At 53.8% G+C, this 15,841-nt stretch overlaps 3 protein-coding genes across 3 annotated transcripts in view; 2 read left to right on the top strand and 1 right to left on the bottom strand.

Moving 5' to 3' along the window:
* The window catches only part of NCAPD2 (non-SMC condensin I complex subunit D2), a 28,907-nt gene extending 28,235 nt beyond the window's left edge, over positions 1-672 (bottom strand). Inside the window, exon 1 of the mRNA XM_056106849.1 lies at positions 528-672. Coding sequence (XP_055962824.1) covers positions 528-654 — 127 coding nt within the window. The 5' untranslated portion in view covers positions 655-672. The remainder of the gene's footprint in view (positions 1-527) is intronic.
* Positions 673-2,385: 1,713 nt separating this feature from the next.
* Positions 2,386-3,664, top strand: MRPL51 (mitochondrial ribosomal protein L51). Its single transcript, XM_056106859.1, has 3 exons — positions 2,386-2,546; positions 2,629-2,739; positions 3,350-3,664. Exons 1-3 carry the CDS (start codon positions 2,468-2,470, stop codon positions 3,544-3,546), a joined length of 387 nt encoding a protein of 128 aa, XP_055962834.1. The 5' UTR covers positions 2,386-2,467; the 3' UTR covers positions 3,547-3,664.
* A 4,752-nt stretch (positions 3,665-8,416) lies between these two features.
* Positions 8,417-14,248, top strand: VAMP1 (vesicle associated membrane protein 1). The gene is made up of 5 exons (XM_056106860.1): positions 8,417-8,589; positions 11,688-11,814; positions 11,997-12,155; positions 13,715-13,766; positions 14,179-14,248. Coding segments are annotated over exons 1-5 (357 nt in total). The 5' UTR covers positions 8,417-8,587; the 3' UTR covers positions 14,196-14,248.
* Positions 14,249-15,841: the final 1,593 nt, after the last annotated feature.

The following is a 15,841-nucleotide window of genomic DNA, read 5'->3' as shown; positions in this document are numbered from 1 at the left end:
CAAGCTACCCGTGGCATATTCGATATGCCAAACACAGTAACAACAAGTCTCATGATGGAGATGTTACTGGGCCCGCTTGAGCAAATTGATGAACAACGGGAGGATCGTGACCGGACCGTGACATAAAGAATAACCATATCCACCATCCTGTTTACTGATGGACCAAGAAGTGGTCCATGATAAAAAAAAAAGAAGCGGTTCATGAGAGGCCTCTTTTTTGTGCAATGAAGGAGTAAACAGCAGAACGAGAAGACTTTTTCTTTTCTTTTCTTTTTTTTGCTTTTTGGATCACACCTAGCGTTCCTCTTGGCTCTGCACTCAGGAATTACTCCTGGTGGTGCTCAGGGGACCATAGGGGATGCTGGGAATCGAACCCGGGTCGGTCGTGTGCAAGGCAAACGCCCTACCCGCTGTGCTATCACTCCAGCCCAAAGAAAGACATTTTCTTGGCTCTCATGAAGCACTGGGGTGTTGTAGAACAGACAGATACCGTGGCCTGGTCGAAGTGCTTGGCACAGGCATCTTACCTCTAAGTTCTTCGCGAAGATGTTTGACGGACAGGACTTCCTGCACAACATACTGATTCGCCCCGCCATTTTTCAACAGTTCCTCTGGGGACAAGGGTAGATGGAACTCGAACTGCTGCGGAGACATCTTTCTCCTACTGTCTCACAGGCTGGAACCAAAAGAGAAAACAGGTCAGGGTCTGTACCTCAGGCCTTGCCTTCTCTTATCTGGTCCTAATCTCTCCTCACCCCTACATAAGGCTTTGCCAAGGCTACTTACACCCTCATGATGACATTTGTAAACCGGGGATACCAAGGATCACAGTTACCTGCCGCTTAATGAAGTCTAGGGTTTCAAGAACTGCAAAGTGGAGCGACCATGCATGAAGTTAGCATTATCATGATGTTTTCTGGCAAAGCTTCTTATGCAAGAAGAGTGTAAACAAAGTCAGTTACCCGGAATGGGAAGGCATTAACATTCCACGTCTTTTTTTTTTTTTTGGCTCTTTGGGTCACACCCTGTGATGCTCAGGGGTTACTTCTGGCTCTGCACTAAGGAATCATTCCTTGGGGGTGCTCGGGGGACCCTAATGGGATGCTGGGAATCGAACCCTGGTTGGCGGCGTGCAAGGAAAACGCCCTATCCGCTGTGCTATCGCTCCAGCCCCAACATTCCACATTTTGCATAGCACTCCTCCTTTGAGCCAGGTTGCTGGGCTCAAAAAAATGGAATGCATCGTGTCTGATCCGAATTCTCCAAACACCCACCTCATGGAAACCCATTTACAACATCCAGATGACAGAACTGTCGCTAAGCACGGTTCAGCGATTTGCCCCATGCCCCTCGGAGCATCTGTCAGAATTACGGTTCCCACCGCACCGTACTCCGAGCATACGCCTGGCGAGACCTCCCCGGCCGCGCCATCTGGACCCCGTTTCCGAACTGGGTTTCCCAGCCTTTCATTCCCCCAGAGCCCACTAGCCAGCTCACCCGGGGGGGAAATCTCACGCCGCCGTTCCTCCGCGGCTGCGGGGAGAAGAAGGGTTACAAACAGTGTTGCGGGACGCTCCAATCCGCTACGCAGCGGCCCGGCGGGCAGAGAAACCAGCCAATCCCGTGCAGGCCGAGGCAAGAAAAACGCCTCGCAAACACGCCGCGCGGGGAAAGCGGCAAAAGGGAAGTTCAAATCTCAACGGCCGCAGGGGGGGCCAATGGCGTCGCTCGCTGCCCAGCCTGGCCAATCACAGTGCAGGAACCGCGGCGGGAGGGGCGGGGCTAAAGGAGAAGGCGGAGGCGGCGGCCCGGCGCTCCCCGGCGCTGCTGCCGTCCCGGTCCCCGTCGGGCGGGGGTGGCGGCTCGAGGACCGTCGGCCTTGGAGGTTCAGCCGTCCCAGCTGGACGGTGGCCCTCTCGGGGACCCCCAGGACGGGAGGAAAGCCTGAAACCCGAATCCAGGCCCCCATTTCCCTACGCTGTGACGCCCGGAGGGAGGGGGCGGGGTCACTCGGAACCTCAGCTTTGCTCCGCGGAGAGGCGAGGAAAGAAGGAATCTCGGGGGTGGGGGCCTCCAGGCTCGGGGCCTTCATCTCCCTCACACTTGAGGGACGCCCAAGGAAGCAGGAAAGGATTTTTTTTTTCTTAAAATATCCGTTTGAGAGAGTCCCAGGCAAGTTTCTCTCAGCTCCTCGGACGCCCCAAAACTTCCGAGGTCAGGCCGGAAGCGCACCCAGCGCACCCGGAAGCGAACGAGACCGAGCGGCGGAACCCGGTGGGCGGGGTTTGATCGTGGGGGCGGGGCCTACGCCCGGAGATACCTGGGTAAGGCTCAATATGGCTGCGCCCGTGTAGTACGCTTGTGAGTCCTCTGCGGAAGGGGCCGGAAGGAGATTCTGGTTGAAGACCGCTTCTGGCCTGCTGGTGGTCTCCCGCGGAGTGCCGTCGGGGTGGGGGGGTGGGGAGCTATGGCAGGGCCCCTCCTTTGCGGGGCAGGCCGGGTAGCCCTAGCCTGGGTGCCCATAGCCTGCAGAAGCTTCTCTCTGGGTAAGTGGCTGTTCTGGAAATCGCCCGAGAACTGCTTCTCGGTGAGCGGCTCGGATTCATTCCCTCTCTCCACTATGCTTAGGAATTCCTGGATTATCCCGCGTGAGACTCACACTCCCTCCCCCCAAAGTGGTTGATCGTTGGAATGAGAAGAGGGCTCTGTTTGGGGTGTATGACAACATCGGGATCCTAGGTAAGATTTGACCCTCTCCTTGGAGGAGCACTTCGGCATGGCAGATCCCCAGTGTTAGGAATGGTAGGTACCCTGTCCGAGGGTAAGAGCTAACACGTGACTTGTTAACATGCTGGGCACTGTTCTGAGAGCCCTGTGTTTATGAAGTCGTTCAATAGCCTATTCACGTTTACATTTGTGCATAAGAACACCGAGGCACAGAGAGCCTAAGTAATTTTTCCAGAAGAAGGGCTGGAGCAATAGCACAGCGGGGAGGGCGTTTGCCTTGCACGCCGCCGACCCGGGTTCAATTCCCAGCATCCCATAGGGTCCCCCAAGCACTGCCAGGGGTGATTCCTGAGCGCAGAGCCAGGAGTAACCCCTGAGCATCGGCTGGGTGTGACCCAGAAAACCAAAAAAAAAAAAAAAAGGAGCAAATGGCAGTGTCTGAACTGGAATCCCAAGAGTCGGGCTTGATAAAGTCAGTTAGTGTGTCTTGTCTATAGGTGCTGGCTTGATAAAGTCGGATAGTGCGTCATGTCTATAGGTGCTGCTAAGGAAGATGCAATTGTGTCTTGTAGACTTTGGTTTCTCTCTTCTTGCAACTCACTTGGTCTCTTACATCACACAGGAAACTTTGAAAAACACCCCAAAGACCTGATTAAGGGTCCCAGATGGCTTAGAGGTTGGAAGGGGAATGAGTTGCAGCGTTGTATTCGAAAGAAGAGAATGGTCGGAAATCGGATGTTCATTGATGACCTGCACAACCTGACCAAACGCATCAATTACCTCTACAAACACTTTAACCGCCATGGAAAGTACCGGTAGAAGAGAAAGCCCAGAACTGTGGAAGTGGCACCTCTGTTGCCTCAAAGGGGCTAAGGACTTTTCCTTGGAAATGGATTTGTCTGCTTTATGCAATAAAGTGGAGCAACTTTGAAATCTGTTCGTGACATCCTTCGTTTTTGTCTCCATGTGGTTCCCACTCATTCATTGTAGTTTCAGAAGTCTGGTTCACCTGCACCTCTTAAGTCTGCAGTCACCACTGTCCCTTTGTTTTGTTGATACCTTTGCATTTTGGCTTTTTTTTTTTCTTTTTGGGTCATACCTGGTGATGCTCACGGGTTACTCCTGGCTCTGCACTCAGAAATTACTCTTGGCAGTGCTTGGGGGACCATATAGGATACTGAGGATTGAACTTGGGTCAGCTGCGTGCAAGGCAAACAGCCTCCCTGCTGTACTAACGCTCCGGCCCTTGGTCCAATATTTTGATTTTGTTGTTGTTTGAGGGCCACACCAAACAATGCTCAGGGCTTCTGACTCTATGCTCAAGGATCATTCCTAGCTCTGCTTGGGAGTCCATATGTGGTGCCGGGGATTGAACTCGGGTTGACTGTGTGTAAGGCAAACACCGTATTCACTGTACTATCTCTCTGGCCCTGAAAGTTATTATTTTTTTTGCAATTTCTAAACTATTGAGAGATATGTCAAATTAGTGCTTCAAATCAGTTTTTCATTCTTTTTTTAAAAAAATTATTTTTAAAAAATTTATTAAAGCATCCCATATGGTCCTCTGAGTATGCTAAGGAGTCTTCCCTGAGCACCACAGGGTGTGGCCACCTGCAATGCTCAGGTGTTAATCCTAACTCTGCACTCAGAAATTACTCCTGGAAGTGCTTGGGGGACTATGTGGTATACTGGGATTGAACCTGGGTCAACAGTGTGCAAGACAAGCACCCTACCTGTGTACTATTGGGAGGGGGGCACACCCATATGCTTAGGGGTTATTCCTCGCTCTGTACTCAGGAATCACTTCTAGTAGTTCTCAGAGGACCATATGCAATACTGAGGATTGAACCTGGGTTGCCAGCATGCAAGGCAAATGCCCTACCTATTGTGCTATCTCTCTGGTAAAAAATTTAAATTCAAAAACTGACATTGGCACAATCCAGAGAGCCGCACAGATTTTACCTATTTTACATGCACGTGTGTATATGTGTGTGTGTGTGTGTGTGTGTGTGTGTGTCCGTGTGCATTTGGCAAAATGTGTGTATATTCTTGTAGTCACCACCACAATCAGGTTACAGAACAATCACAAGAAGATTTTCTTATGCTATGACTACAAAATCCCCCATTCCTAATACTGTTCTCCATCTCTATTAATTTATTTTAAGAATGCGCTGTTAAGGAATCATACAGCATCACGATCACAATCACGATCACGACCATCTTGTTATTCGTCGATTGCCTCGAGCAGGCCCCAGTAACATCTCCTTTGTCCTAGCCCTGAGATTTTTAAGAAAGTGCCCTATTCAAGGCTCTTTCAGAGTTAGGAGAATGAGACCCTTCATTGTTACTGGTATTTGGCATATTGGGTACGCCACAGGGAGTTTGCCAGACTCTGCCGTGTGCGCAGGTTACATTTGGTATCCTGCCAGTTTGTCCAAAGTAGGAATAAGATGATAAGATGTTGCGCGGCTGCATTTGGGGTCGCGCGCTTCCAGGAGCTGGGTTTTATAGTCTCTGAGTCTTGGCCGTTGATGGGATTACACAGCGCCAGGGGGCGAGTTGGTGGGTGTGACCCCTGCCTACTGGAATTTGGAGGATCTGGGTGGAGGATGCTCAGCCCCGATCCGAGTAGGCTTGGAGATCTCAGCCCCGGGACCCGCGTGCCTTTGTTTCCCTGCCGGTACCTTCATGCGTGAGGAGAGTGGTCTCAGCATGGTAGTGGCTGGTTCTGGAGGTCTTCGGCTGCCGGAGCCCTGGTCGGGGTGGGGAGGAAAATTCAACCCGCTCCCCTCCAAGGGGCCCTGGTGAGGACAACCAGGCGCGGGGGTTAGGAGACTCTGCACTGTTCTCTTCCAGGAGCTGGGTTTTATAGTCTCTGAGTCTTGGCCGTTGATGGGATTACACAGTGCCGGGGGCCAGTTGGTGGGTGTGACCCCCACCTACTTCATGCGTGTGGAGAGTGGCCTCAGCATGGTGGTGGCTGGTTCTGGAGGTCTTCGGCTGCCGGAGTCCTGGTCGGGGCGGGGAGGAAAACTCAACGCGCTCCCCTCCAAGGGGCCCCAGCGAGGACAGCCAGGCGCGGGGGCAGGAGACTCTATACAGCATACAACTTTCAATTTTTTTTTTTTTGCTTTTTTTGGGGGGGTTTACACGGCGATGCATAGGGGTTACTCCTGGTTCTATACTCAAGAATTACTCCTAGCAGTGCTCAGGGGACCGTATGGGATGCTGGGGATCGAACCTGGATTGGCCACGTGCAAGACAAAAACCCTACCCATTGTACTATAGCTCCAGCCCCAACTTTCTATTTTTTGGTTGTTTATTTTTGGGACGGGCTAAAGCAATAGCACAGTGGTAGGTCGTTTGCCTTGCACACTGCTGGCCCAGCCAAGCTGGGTTCGATTCTTCCATCCCTCTCGGAGAGCCTGGCAAGCTACCGAGAGTATCTCGCCCGCACGGCAAAGCCTGGCAAGCTACCCGTGACGTATTCGATATGCCAAACACAGTAACAACAAGTCTCACAATGGAGATGTTACTGGGCCAGCTCGAGCAAATGGATGAGCAACGGGAGAACAGTGTGACTGTGTGATTTTTGGGACATACCCAGCTATGCTCATGGCTAACTCTAGCCTTCCTCCCTTACCAATTTAACATCTAAATAAGATGAACATTTGGAGGGGTTGGCAGGTGGTGGGGAGGCCACAGGCAGTGGTGCTCAGGGCTTACTCCTGGCTTTGTGCTCAAGGATCATTCCAGGTGGTTCTCTGGGGACCATACAAATACCAACCTGAGGTTGGTTTGTGCAAGACAAGTGCCTTAACCCCTATACTATCTTTCAAACTCCTAGAGAGGAACACTTTTTAATTTATTTTTATTTTTTGGGGGGGGGTCACACCCAGCGATGCGTTACTCCTGGCTCATGCACTCAGGAATTACCCCTGGTGGTGCTCAGGGGACCATATGGGATGCTGGGAACCCAGGTTGGCTGCATGCAAGGCAAACGCCCTACCCACTGTGTTATTGCTCCAGCCCCCTAAAGAGAACACTTTTTAAAGAATTATTGGTACATTGGGCTGGAGCGATAGCACAGCGGTAGGGCGTTTGCCTTGCACGCAGCCAACATGGCTGACCCGAGTTCGATTCCTCCGCCCCTCTCGGAGAGCCCGGCAAGCTACCGAGAGTATCTCGCCCGCACAGCAGAGCCTGGCAAGCTCCCCGTGACGTATTCGATATGCCAAACACAGTAACAACAAAATCTCCAATGGAGACGTTACTGGGCCCGCTCAAGCAAATCGATGATCAATGGGAGGAAAAAATTGGTACATATGCTGCCCAAGCCCATGTGCTGCTTGTGCCACATGGCATCTCCCCTCTTGAGATGTGGACTTTTCATGCTTTCATGTCTAATGCTGGGATGTGTATAAGGGATCTCTCCAACCTTGAAGAAGCCCGCCTACTCTCTTGAGTGTTTCTCTCTCTCTTTTTCTCTCTCTGTCTGTCTTTTCCACTCCCCCTCTTCCCCTCCACACCTTCAAAATCCTCCAAATAAAATCTGTTTTACTTAAAAAAAAATTACTGCATCACCAAAATCCTTGATGGCAGGCACAGAGGGTTATACTGTGTGAAAAATCACGGACACGTGTAAGACAAAACAAAAAGAAACGCAAGGATCAGTCTCTGAGTGTGAAGTTTCAGGAATTCTGTTACCATGTCACTCCTGTGTCATAGTTTGGTATCCTTTTTTCTCAGCATAGAATAATGGCGAGATTGGCAACTGAGTCCCAGGCAAAGAATAATAAATAGGATGAAGCAGCGAAATGAGAGGAGAGAAAATGCTTGAATTATTAAGAAGAGACGGTCTATTCAACTCGATGACTTATTGGAGTGTTAAAAATGAACTGGAAGGGGGCCTGACCTATAGTACAACCGGTAGGGAGCTTGATTTGCACGTGGCAAATCAGGGTTCGATCCTCGGCATCCCATATGGTCCCCCGAGACCCTCCAGGAGTAATAATGCTTGAGTGCAAAATGCCAGGAGTAACCCCTGAACATTGTCGGGTACGGTATCAAAACAAAAAAACAAACAAAAAAATGAACTGGAAGATTTTCAAGTTTCTGAGTCGATGTGTTCACCTATCGAGGAGGACCTTCTGTCAAGAGCTCTCTCTGGATGCATTCTGCCTCCTGGGCGCTGTCGGTCAGAAGGACCAGCAGCGGGGAGGAGCAGCAGTGCAGACAACTCAACCACAGCACGACTTGGTCCAGCAACCAGGAGCCAAGCCTCACCCACGGCCGCCGGCGGCAGCAGCGGCCGTGAGTGATTGGCTGCCGAGGACTGTGGGCGGGCCCGGACTGCAGGAACTTCGCGGCCATTGGCTGGAAACACCCAGCGGGCCTAATTCCAACTGCGGGAGCCGCTTTCCCAGGGGGCTGGCGCAGAGTTCCACCCCGCCCCGCCCGCCGATTTTGGCCCCGCCTACTACGGGTGTCGGGCCCGTGAGTGACGCGCGCGGCCACCACTGCCTGCGGGAGTCGGGGTGAGGGAACGCGCTGTCATTGGACACCTGGCAGAGACGGGGCGGGCCCGCGCTCGGCTTCCCCGCGGGGGCCCGTCCTGGACGCTGATTGGACCGTTGGGTCGTCGGCGTCGAGCGAGAGGCGTGGCCAGCGTTAATAAAGAGCGGCCCCGGCGCGGCGGCTGCGGTAACTTGCACCGCAGCTCGAGTTCCCGCCAGGGGTCGGCTGGAGGCGGAGCTCGGCCCCTCCGTCCGCTTGCACCGCAGCGTCGACCCTGCCCGGTGCAGCCTCGCGGCCGCCCTCGATAGAAGACTCGGACCCTGGTTCCCTTCTTGTCAGAGACATGTGAGTTAACTCCGGGGTGGACACCCGGCGCCTCTTGGCCAACTCTCACCCCTCCACCCCCCTCCCTGCACCGGACTCTGCGGGACGGAAAATGGCGCATTGCAGCAGCTGCGGCGACGCGGGGATGCACCGCCGCGCGCCGCCCCCAGACCTGGCCACCCCCGGGGAGGTGGGAGGGTAGCACCCCACTGCCTTGCACCGGCTGCGGCCGCGGGCGGGGCGGGGGCGCGGGGGTCCCACGATCGCTGCATCCTTTCGTCTGGCCTGCGGGGTTCCTCCTTCGGGCACAGTGGAGTTCGGGACAGGGCAGAGGCGGAGCCGGGAGCCCCCCGGAGAGGACCCCCCAGCCAGCCCCTCGCTTGTCTGATCGAGTCTGGGCTTAGACTCGCGGGTACACCTGCTAGTCGCTTGGGTTGCTCTGCAATCCCGGGTTTTTGCCGGTGCGCCCCACTCCCAGCTGGGATGTCCCCCTCCGCCCTCCCCACCTGGGCAAATGAGCCAAACTCCGAAAACTCACCTGTCCGTTCCCCGGTGCCAGGTGAGCGAGTTCGAAATGCAAGGGGTGGAAATGTGAATTCAAGCAGATCTGCATCCCCGGATAAGAGGTCTTTTCCTGTCCAGGAGTCTCCGAGAACTTCCCCGCTTTCCAAAACGTTCAATTTAGTTTCGAACCATCTTCAGCATCACTCCCCTGCAGCCTGGCTCCCCGGGGAAGGGGGGAAAACTATGGGGAGATGAGATGCACTTCCCGGCAGGACCTCAGTATGTTCAGGGACTGAAAGGGACTCCCCATGCCTTTCCTGTTATTGCCTGGGGTTCTGGGGCTGGTCCTAGATGAATTTGTGTTGCCCTGAGTGATAAGAGCGGGAAGGGATTTACTCCTGTTATATAAGGTGTGTCACTCGCCCTGGGTTTTCTTGCTGAGTAGTTCCAACTGGCAGAAGCAGTGGGTAAAATGGTCTCCCCGAATGTTTTGAGCTTTGAGGCCACTTAACTCTTTTTTCTCTTTTCCCCCCCCCTTCTCATCCCGCACACCCTGCATTTGGACCAAGAGCTCAGATTGCATTTTGGGGAGGGGGGTGCATTTCTCAGGGGGTCTGGTTCTCATTAGCACCCATGTGGGAGGAAGAGGAGACTGGAGAAAGCGTGGTGGCCGGTTGGGCATCACGCGGGCTCTGACCTTAGTCTTGTCATTGGTGCCACCAGCCTGGCTGGCTTCCAAAACCAAGCACCAGCCACCTCTCAATGAATGTGCTACCTTTGCGGGAGCATGAGATTGCTTAGCTCAGTAGCAGGGCTTGAGTCTCGTGGCTTCCACACTGTGTCTTTTTCTTTCACGTGCTTCCTTCAATGCCTTTGGGGGAGAAAGCGATTCCTTAACTCTGGAAGGCGCCTGGGATGATCTGCCAGTATCAACTCTCTGAGGGGAAGGTTCTCTTTCTCCAAGGGAAGAAATTCACTTTTTAAGGCAGAGAAACTCCCTGGTAATTCATTAGGTGTGAGGAGTCAAAGGATTTCCTTTTTGATGACTGTTGCAAAGATGCTCTCATGATGATTCATTCGTGGGCTGCTCCAAGGGGGTATGCTTGGGGAGATTCTGCTTCCGATTGATACATTCCATAATTTCTATTTCCTCCCAAAATTGTTTTTTTTTTTTTTTTTTGCTTTTTTGGGTTATACCTGGCGATGCTCAGGGGTTCCTCCTGGCTCTGCACTCAGGAGACCATATGGGATGCTGGGAATCGAACCCGGGCCGGCCGCATGCAAGGCAAACGCCCTACCCGCTGTGCTCTCTCTCCAGCCCCTCCTCCCAAATTTTAAGAGCTCCCCTGCCCTGCCCCACCCCCCGCCTGTGGATTCTTCCTGGGCAGCAAAAACCTCATGGGAATTCTTTAAAAAGGGAGGTTAGCCTGTGTGTTTTACAGCATAGAGAGGAATCTTCTCTTGAAAACATCCCGCTTTCTCCTGGTGGGATTATTCCCTTTTAAGACTCTGTGGGGTGGGATGGGGTGGGGCGGGGTAACACAAGATTTCTCTTTGGGTCATCAGGAACTGGGAGAAATTCTGGAGACTGGATGTCCAGTCTCCAAAAGAGAAGGACAGAATGCTTCTGATGCGTGAACATAGAGGACTTTTGCCAGTGTTTTATTTATTTATTTATTTTTTGGTCTATGTTCTTGGAACAGTTTCATCGCTAAAAACAATGGCTTTAGGCCCCAGTTCTGTCTCCGTGAAACCCCAGCTTCTCTGCCTAAAGCACAGCCAGCAGACCTGAGTCACACCACCTCCAGAAGCCTTGTGATCCCCCAGACTGTCCTTACAGCCACCCTCCTGGCCTCATCTTGGGTACCACAAACCACTAAATGGATTCCCTTCAGCCCAGCCTGCCAGCTTTCCCTTGCTGCTTTTATCTGGGCTTTGTAAAAATAAATAAATAAGGTCTTCAACCCATAGGCTTGTTCTGATGGGTTGGTTTTTTTTTTTTTTTTTCCCCAACTGAAGGTTCTTTTTTTGAATTTGTCCTTACCTGAGTTTTGGAGTTTTCCAGTTTGACTTCATGCTTAAGGTTTCTGCCCGCTAGAGACGTGCTAGTGAGTGAGACCCAGGCCTGTCACGTTTGTCCTTGAAGCCACTGCCGCAGAGGGTGTGTTTTGAGTGGGGGGTTGAGGGTTGAGGATAGATCCCATCTCTGAACACCTCTGAGCTCCCTCTTCGTGTCCCCACCGATGAGCTCCCCTGTGACTTTTTCCCCCATGCGTCCGTTTATCCTGGGAGCTCTATCTCCTTCCGTCTGCATAAATGTAAACCGGTGCTCATTGCTTTGGCCGACTTGGGGAGAGGTGGAGTGATGCCTGTGATTTTTATTTTTTTATTTTTTTGCTTTTTGGATCACACCCAGTGATGCTCAGGGCTGACTCCTGGCTCTGCACTCGGGAATCACTCCAGGCGGTGCTCAGGGAACCACATGGGATGCTGGGAATCGAACCCGGGTCGGCCGCGTGCAAGGCAAACGCCCTACCCGCCATGCTATCGTTCCAGCCGCTGTGATTCTTTCTGCATCTCTTTCTTTAATGCCCTCCGCCCACCTCTCTCCACAGGTCTGCTCCAGCTCAGCCACCCGCCGAAGGGGCGGAGGGGGCTGCCCCCGGCGGGGGTCCTCCTGGCCCCCCTCCGAATCTCACCAGTAACCGGCGACTACAGCAAACCCAGGCACAGGTGGAAGAGGTGAGTGATGCAAGAATTCTCTGAGACATTCCAGATCATCGACGAGGAGAAGTTCATTGGCAAGGGCGGTTGGCTCAAGCCTCGGGGAGGCAAAGTTGATCTCAGCCAGGGCCCGAGGGGGAGGGGGTTTCCCTGCGTCCAGCAGCCGGCAGCTCTATTCCAATGCCCACCCCCACCCCCAGGTGGTGGACATCATGCGCGTCAACGTAGACAAGGTCCTGGAGAGAGACCAGAAACTGTCAGAGCTGGATGACCGGGCCGACGCTTTGCAGGCGGGAGCATCACAATTCGAGAGCAGCGCCGCCAAGCTAAAGAGGAAGTATTGGTGGAAAAACTGCAAGGTGAGTTTCCTTCCCGAGAAAACTCTCTAGGTGCTTCGTTCCCACCCTGCTAATGATTGGCGCAGCATCCCTGCCCTGCAGAGCGCTTGGGAGGAAATCTAGGCAGCCGCCTCCTTGAGGTGCAGTACTGGAGTTGGCCACCAGGGTGAGCTAGCGTCTACAGAGCCACACTAACTGGGAGCCCCAGATAGGACATCCTGCAAATTGGGACTGGAATAGGTCCAGCTGCTTTCCCCACAGGGATTCCCAATAAAAATTCTTTTTTTTTTCTTTTTTATTAGTGAAACACCATGAGGTACAGTTGTAGATTTACAAATTTTTGTGCTTGGATCTCGGTCATACCACGATCAAATACCCATCCCTCCACCAGTGCCCATTTTCCACCACCAGGATAATATCCCTCCCCCCCCCCCCCATCCTCCCATCCCCCCATCCCCCCCTGCCACTGTGGCAGGGCATTCCCCCCTGTTCTCTCTCTCCTCCTGGGCGCTGTGATCAGCCAAAGAGGCATTGAGTGGCGAACATAAAAATTCTTACCTGGCCCTCAATGGCTTGGGTAGAGAACTTTGTAAAAACCTGAAACTCTGGGGCTGGAGCGATTAGGCATTTTCCTGGGTTCCATCCTTGGCATCTCATATGGTCCCCCAAGCACCATCAGGAGTCATTCCTGAGTGAAGAGCCAGGAGTCACCCCTGAGCATCGCCAGGTGTGGCCCAAGACCAAACAAACAAACACAAACCCTTGCAACTCTGAGGGAGGAATAAAGCCCTTAATGATGAGACATGAAACAGGGATAGTAACAGAGGAGAAGTCTCATGTTGGCTGTGTTCAGTGGAGGAGGGTCGAGGTCCCGCACCCCAGAAACCAAAGGGAGTGGGGGAATGAGCTGCCAGACTGAAGATTCAGCTGGTTCCTTCTTTTTTTTTTTTTTTTTGCTTTTTGGGTCACACCCAGCAATGCTCAGGGGTTACTCCTGGCTAATGCACTCAGTAATTACTCCTGGCGGTGCTCAGGGGACCCTATGGGATGCTGGGAATCGAACCTGGGTCGGCTGCATGCAAGACAAATGCCCTACCCGCTGTATTATCGCTCCAGCCCATGGTTCCTCCTTTTGAGGCCTCCAGGCAGCCGGAGAAAGCCAGCAGGCATGAGCTGGCAGCTTCAGGTGGTTTCTGAGATGCTTTAACTGTGGTGCTAGGATTTAAAAAAGTATTTTTTTTTTTTGGAGGGGGGAGATGGGCTTGCATTGGAGACGTATACGAATTTTTTCCCCCAAAGTTGAAAGACTCTTCCCTGTTTTTTTTTTTTTTTTTTTTCCTTTTTGGGTCATACCAGCAATGCTCAGGGGTTATTCCTGGCTCATGCACTCAGGAATTACTCCTGGCACTGCTTGGGGGAACTCTATGGGATGCTGGGAATCGATCCTGGGTCGGCCGCGTGCAAGGCAAACGCCCTCCCCGCTGTGCTATCGCTCCTGCCCTTCTCTTCCTTTCTCTCTCGCCCTGGGCCCTCTCTTCCTTCCCCGCAGCCAATGCCTCACCTTTTCTCTGTTTCCTCAGATGATGATCATGCTGGGGGCCATCTGTGCCATCATCGTGGTAGTTATTGTAAGTAAGTATCGCTGAGGTGGCTGGTGGGGTGAAGAGGTGGGACGGTCCCCGCCTTCTCCCGGCCCTGCCTGCTGCCTGCCTGCCTGGGGATGGGTCTGCTCTGAACGAGGTACGGACATCGCTGCCGCTGGGCTGGGAGGGAGGAAGGGCCGAGACCAGGCGCTGCCTCCAGGGACGGGATTTCCCCTGCAAGGGACCGAGGGAAGCTGCCCGTTCCAAGGAAGTGGGGGCTGTGCTGATGGCCACTGGCTTGGGTCCGAGGGAGACCAGGGGGATGGGATGTTAGAACGACCGAAAACCTGGGTCGTTTAATAACTCCATGTAACCTGCCCTCTTGTTCTCTCCTGTCTCTCTCTCTCTCTCTCTCCCTGTCGCTCCTTTTCCTTCGGGGACTTGCTGATTCCTGTGTCCAGTCTACTTTTTTACTTGAGAATGTGCCCTCGTCCACCCCTCCCCGTGCTGTCCAGACTCCCGTCCCTCTGTCTCTCTGTCTCTCTGTCTCTCTCTCTGCTCTCACCGCCGCCTCCATCCCAGCCCAGGCTTCTCCACGGCCCTTCCTCTCTCTCCCTTTTCTGTTGCTTCCATTTGCCATACGTGAACGCCCCCGATACCAGAAATGCTGCTCGTGGCACCGTTTGAGGTCACTCCCGGGAGGCCAGCCGCGGGGGCCTCCCCCCGCCCTTCGGAGGCCAAGGGACAGGGCAGAGTGGTGGTGATGTGCCAAAAAGAGGCGCCGAGGCCAGGGGATGCCATGGGGACAGGTGCTCATGAGTTCCAAGGAAGCTGCTGACGGCTCCCTCCAGGCTCTTGATGCTTCAGTTCCGAGACAGTCGTGGGGTGGGGCCCAGGCCCTGGCGTGCCACGCTTTTCTAGAAGGTCAAGCCTACTTTGGTCGGGGGTGAGGGCGAGGGGCCTCATTTCTTTCCTTTTCTTCTTTTTTTTGCTTTTTGGGTCACACCCGGTGATGCTCAGGGGTTCCTCCAGACTCTGCACTCAGGAATGACTCCTGGCGGTGCTTGGGGGACCCAATGGGATGCCAGGGATTGAACTTGGGTCAAACATCCTCCCTACTGGACTATCGCTCCAGCCCGAGTTTGGGGGGTGGGGTGAGCCTTATTTCTAAACTGTGAGCCCAGGCGCTTTCCCTTCAGGGCTCTCAGGGTCTTACGCTTTGTCCTCCAGAGATCTGTTTCTGACGTCCGGTTCCTAGCGTCCCCACAGCTAGGAAGAGGCAAGAACTCTCTTTCCTATCCGTGAGGTGGTCCCACGGGCCCAGCCCCTAGAAGCGGCTCACCCGTGTCCATCTTTTCTTTTCTTTTTTTTTGGGGGGGGGGAGTAAAACAGATTTTATTTGGAGGTTTTTGGAGGGGAGGAGGAAGAGAAAGTGGGAGGGAGTAGAGAAACGTGCTCAAGAGAGAACCCGGGCTTCTCTGAGGGCGGAGAGAGCCCCCCTACACACACCCCAGCATTAGATAGGAAAGTGCACCTCTCAAGAGGGGAGATGTGGGCGACACAGTGACACATGTGCTCGGCCACGTGGGCACCATCAGCACAGGGGCTCAGGCAGCACATGCTCCCGTGTCCACCTTTTCTGCGATTCTGGATTATCTGTGATGATGCCCCCCCCCGCCCCCCCATAGTTCGGCCTGCCCAAGGGTGGGGAGCTCTGTGTTCCTGTCAGCCCAGAGAGTGCGAGAGTGAGGTAGCCAGAGTCACGGTGCCCTTCAGAACTGCACGCCCCGAGGGAACTGCACACCCCAGGGGAACTGCATGCCCTGAGGGAACTGCATCCTCTCAGGGAGGGACTTGTTGCTTCCTCCTGAGGTAAGAGGGCGAGGGGCTTTGAAGCCAGGGGCCCGGGGTCCTCAGAGATTCCTTCCCTCTACCCCACCCCTGGGCGCTTACCAAAGGCAGGGAAGAGGCAGAGGGCCCTTCCTGAGTGTTGGGGGAAGTTGGGTGTCTGCACCCCCGTGCCGTGCTGTGTGTTGCTATCCTGTTCCCTCTGTGCCCCCTGTTCTCCACACACTACTTCCCTTTCAGACACCCACCCCCAGCCCACTTCTCCCCTCCCCGCCT

The sequence above is a fragment of the Sorex fumeus genome, unplaced genomic scaffold (genome assembly GCF_029834395.1).
Source record: "Sorex fumeus unplaced genomic scaffold, SorFum_2.1 ptg000148l, whole genome shotgun sequence".
Taxonomy (NCBI): Eukaryota; Metazoa; Chordata; class Mammalia; order Eulipotyphla; family Soricidae; genus Sorex; species Sorex fumeus.
This window is presented reverse-complemented; position numbering and strand designations above follow the sequence as displayed.

Bases quoted from the DNA above. Each gene is read 5' to 3' on its own strand.
- MRPL51 (XM_056106859.1), top strand. From the start codon at position 2,468: ATGGCAGGGCCCCTCCTTTGCGGGGCAGGCCGGGTAGCCCTAGCCTGG. The intron at 2,547-2,628 runs GTAAGTGGCTGT...CACTATGCTTAG, and splicing joins CTGCAGAAGCTTCTCTCTGG to GAATTCCTGGATTATCCCGC. The intron at 2,740-3,349 runs GTAAGATTTGAC...TACATCACACAG, and splicing joins TGACAACATCGGGATCCTAG to GAAACTTTGAAAAACACCCC.
- VAMP1 (XM_056106860.1), top strand. The intron at 11,815-11,996 runs GTGAGTGATGCA...CCCCACCCCCAG, and splicing joins CCCAGGCACAGGTGGAAGAG to GTGGTGGACATCATGCGCGT. The intron at 12,156-13,714 runs GTGAGTTTCCTT...CTGTTTCCTCAG, and splicing joins ATTGGTGGAAAAACTGCAAG to ATGATGATCATGCTGGGGGC.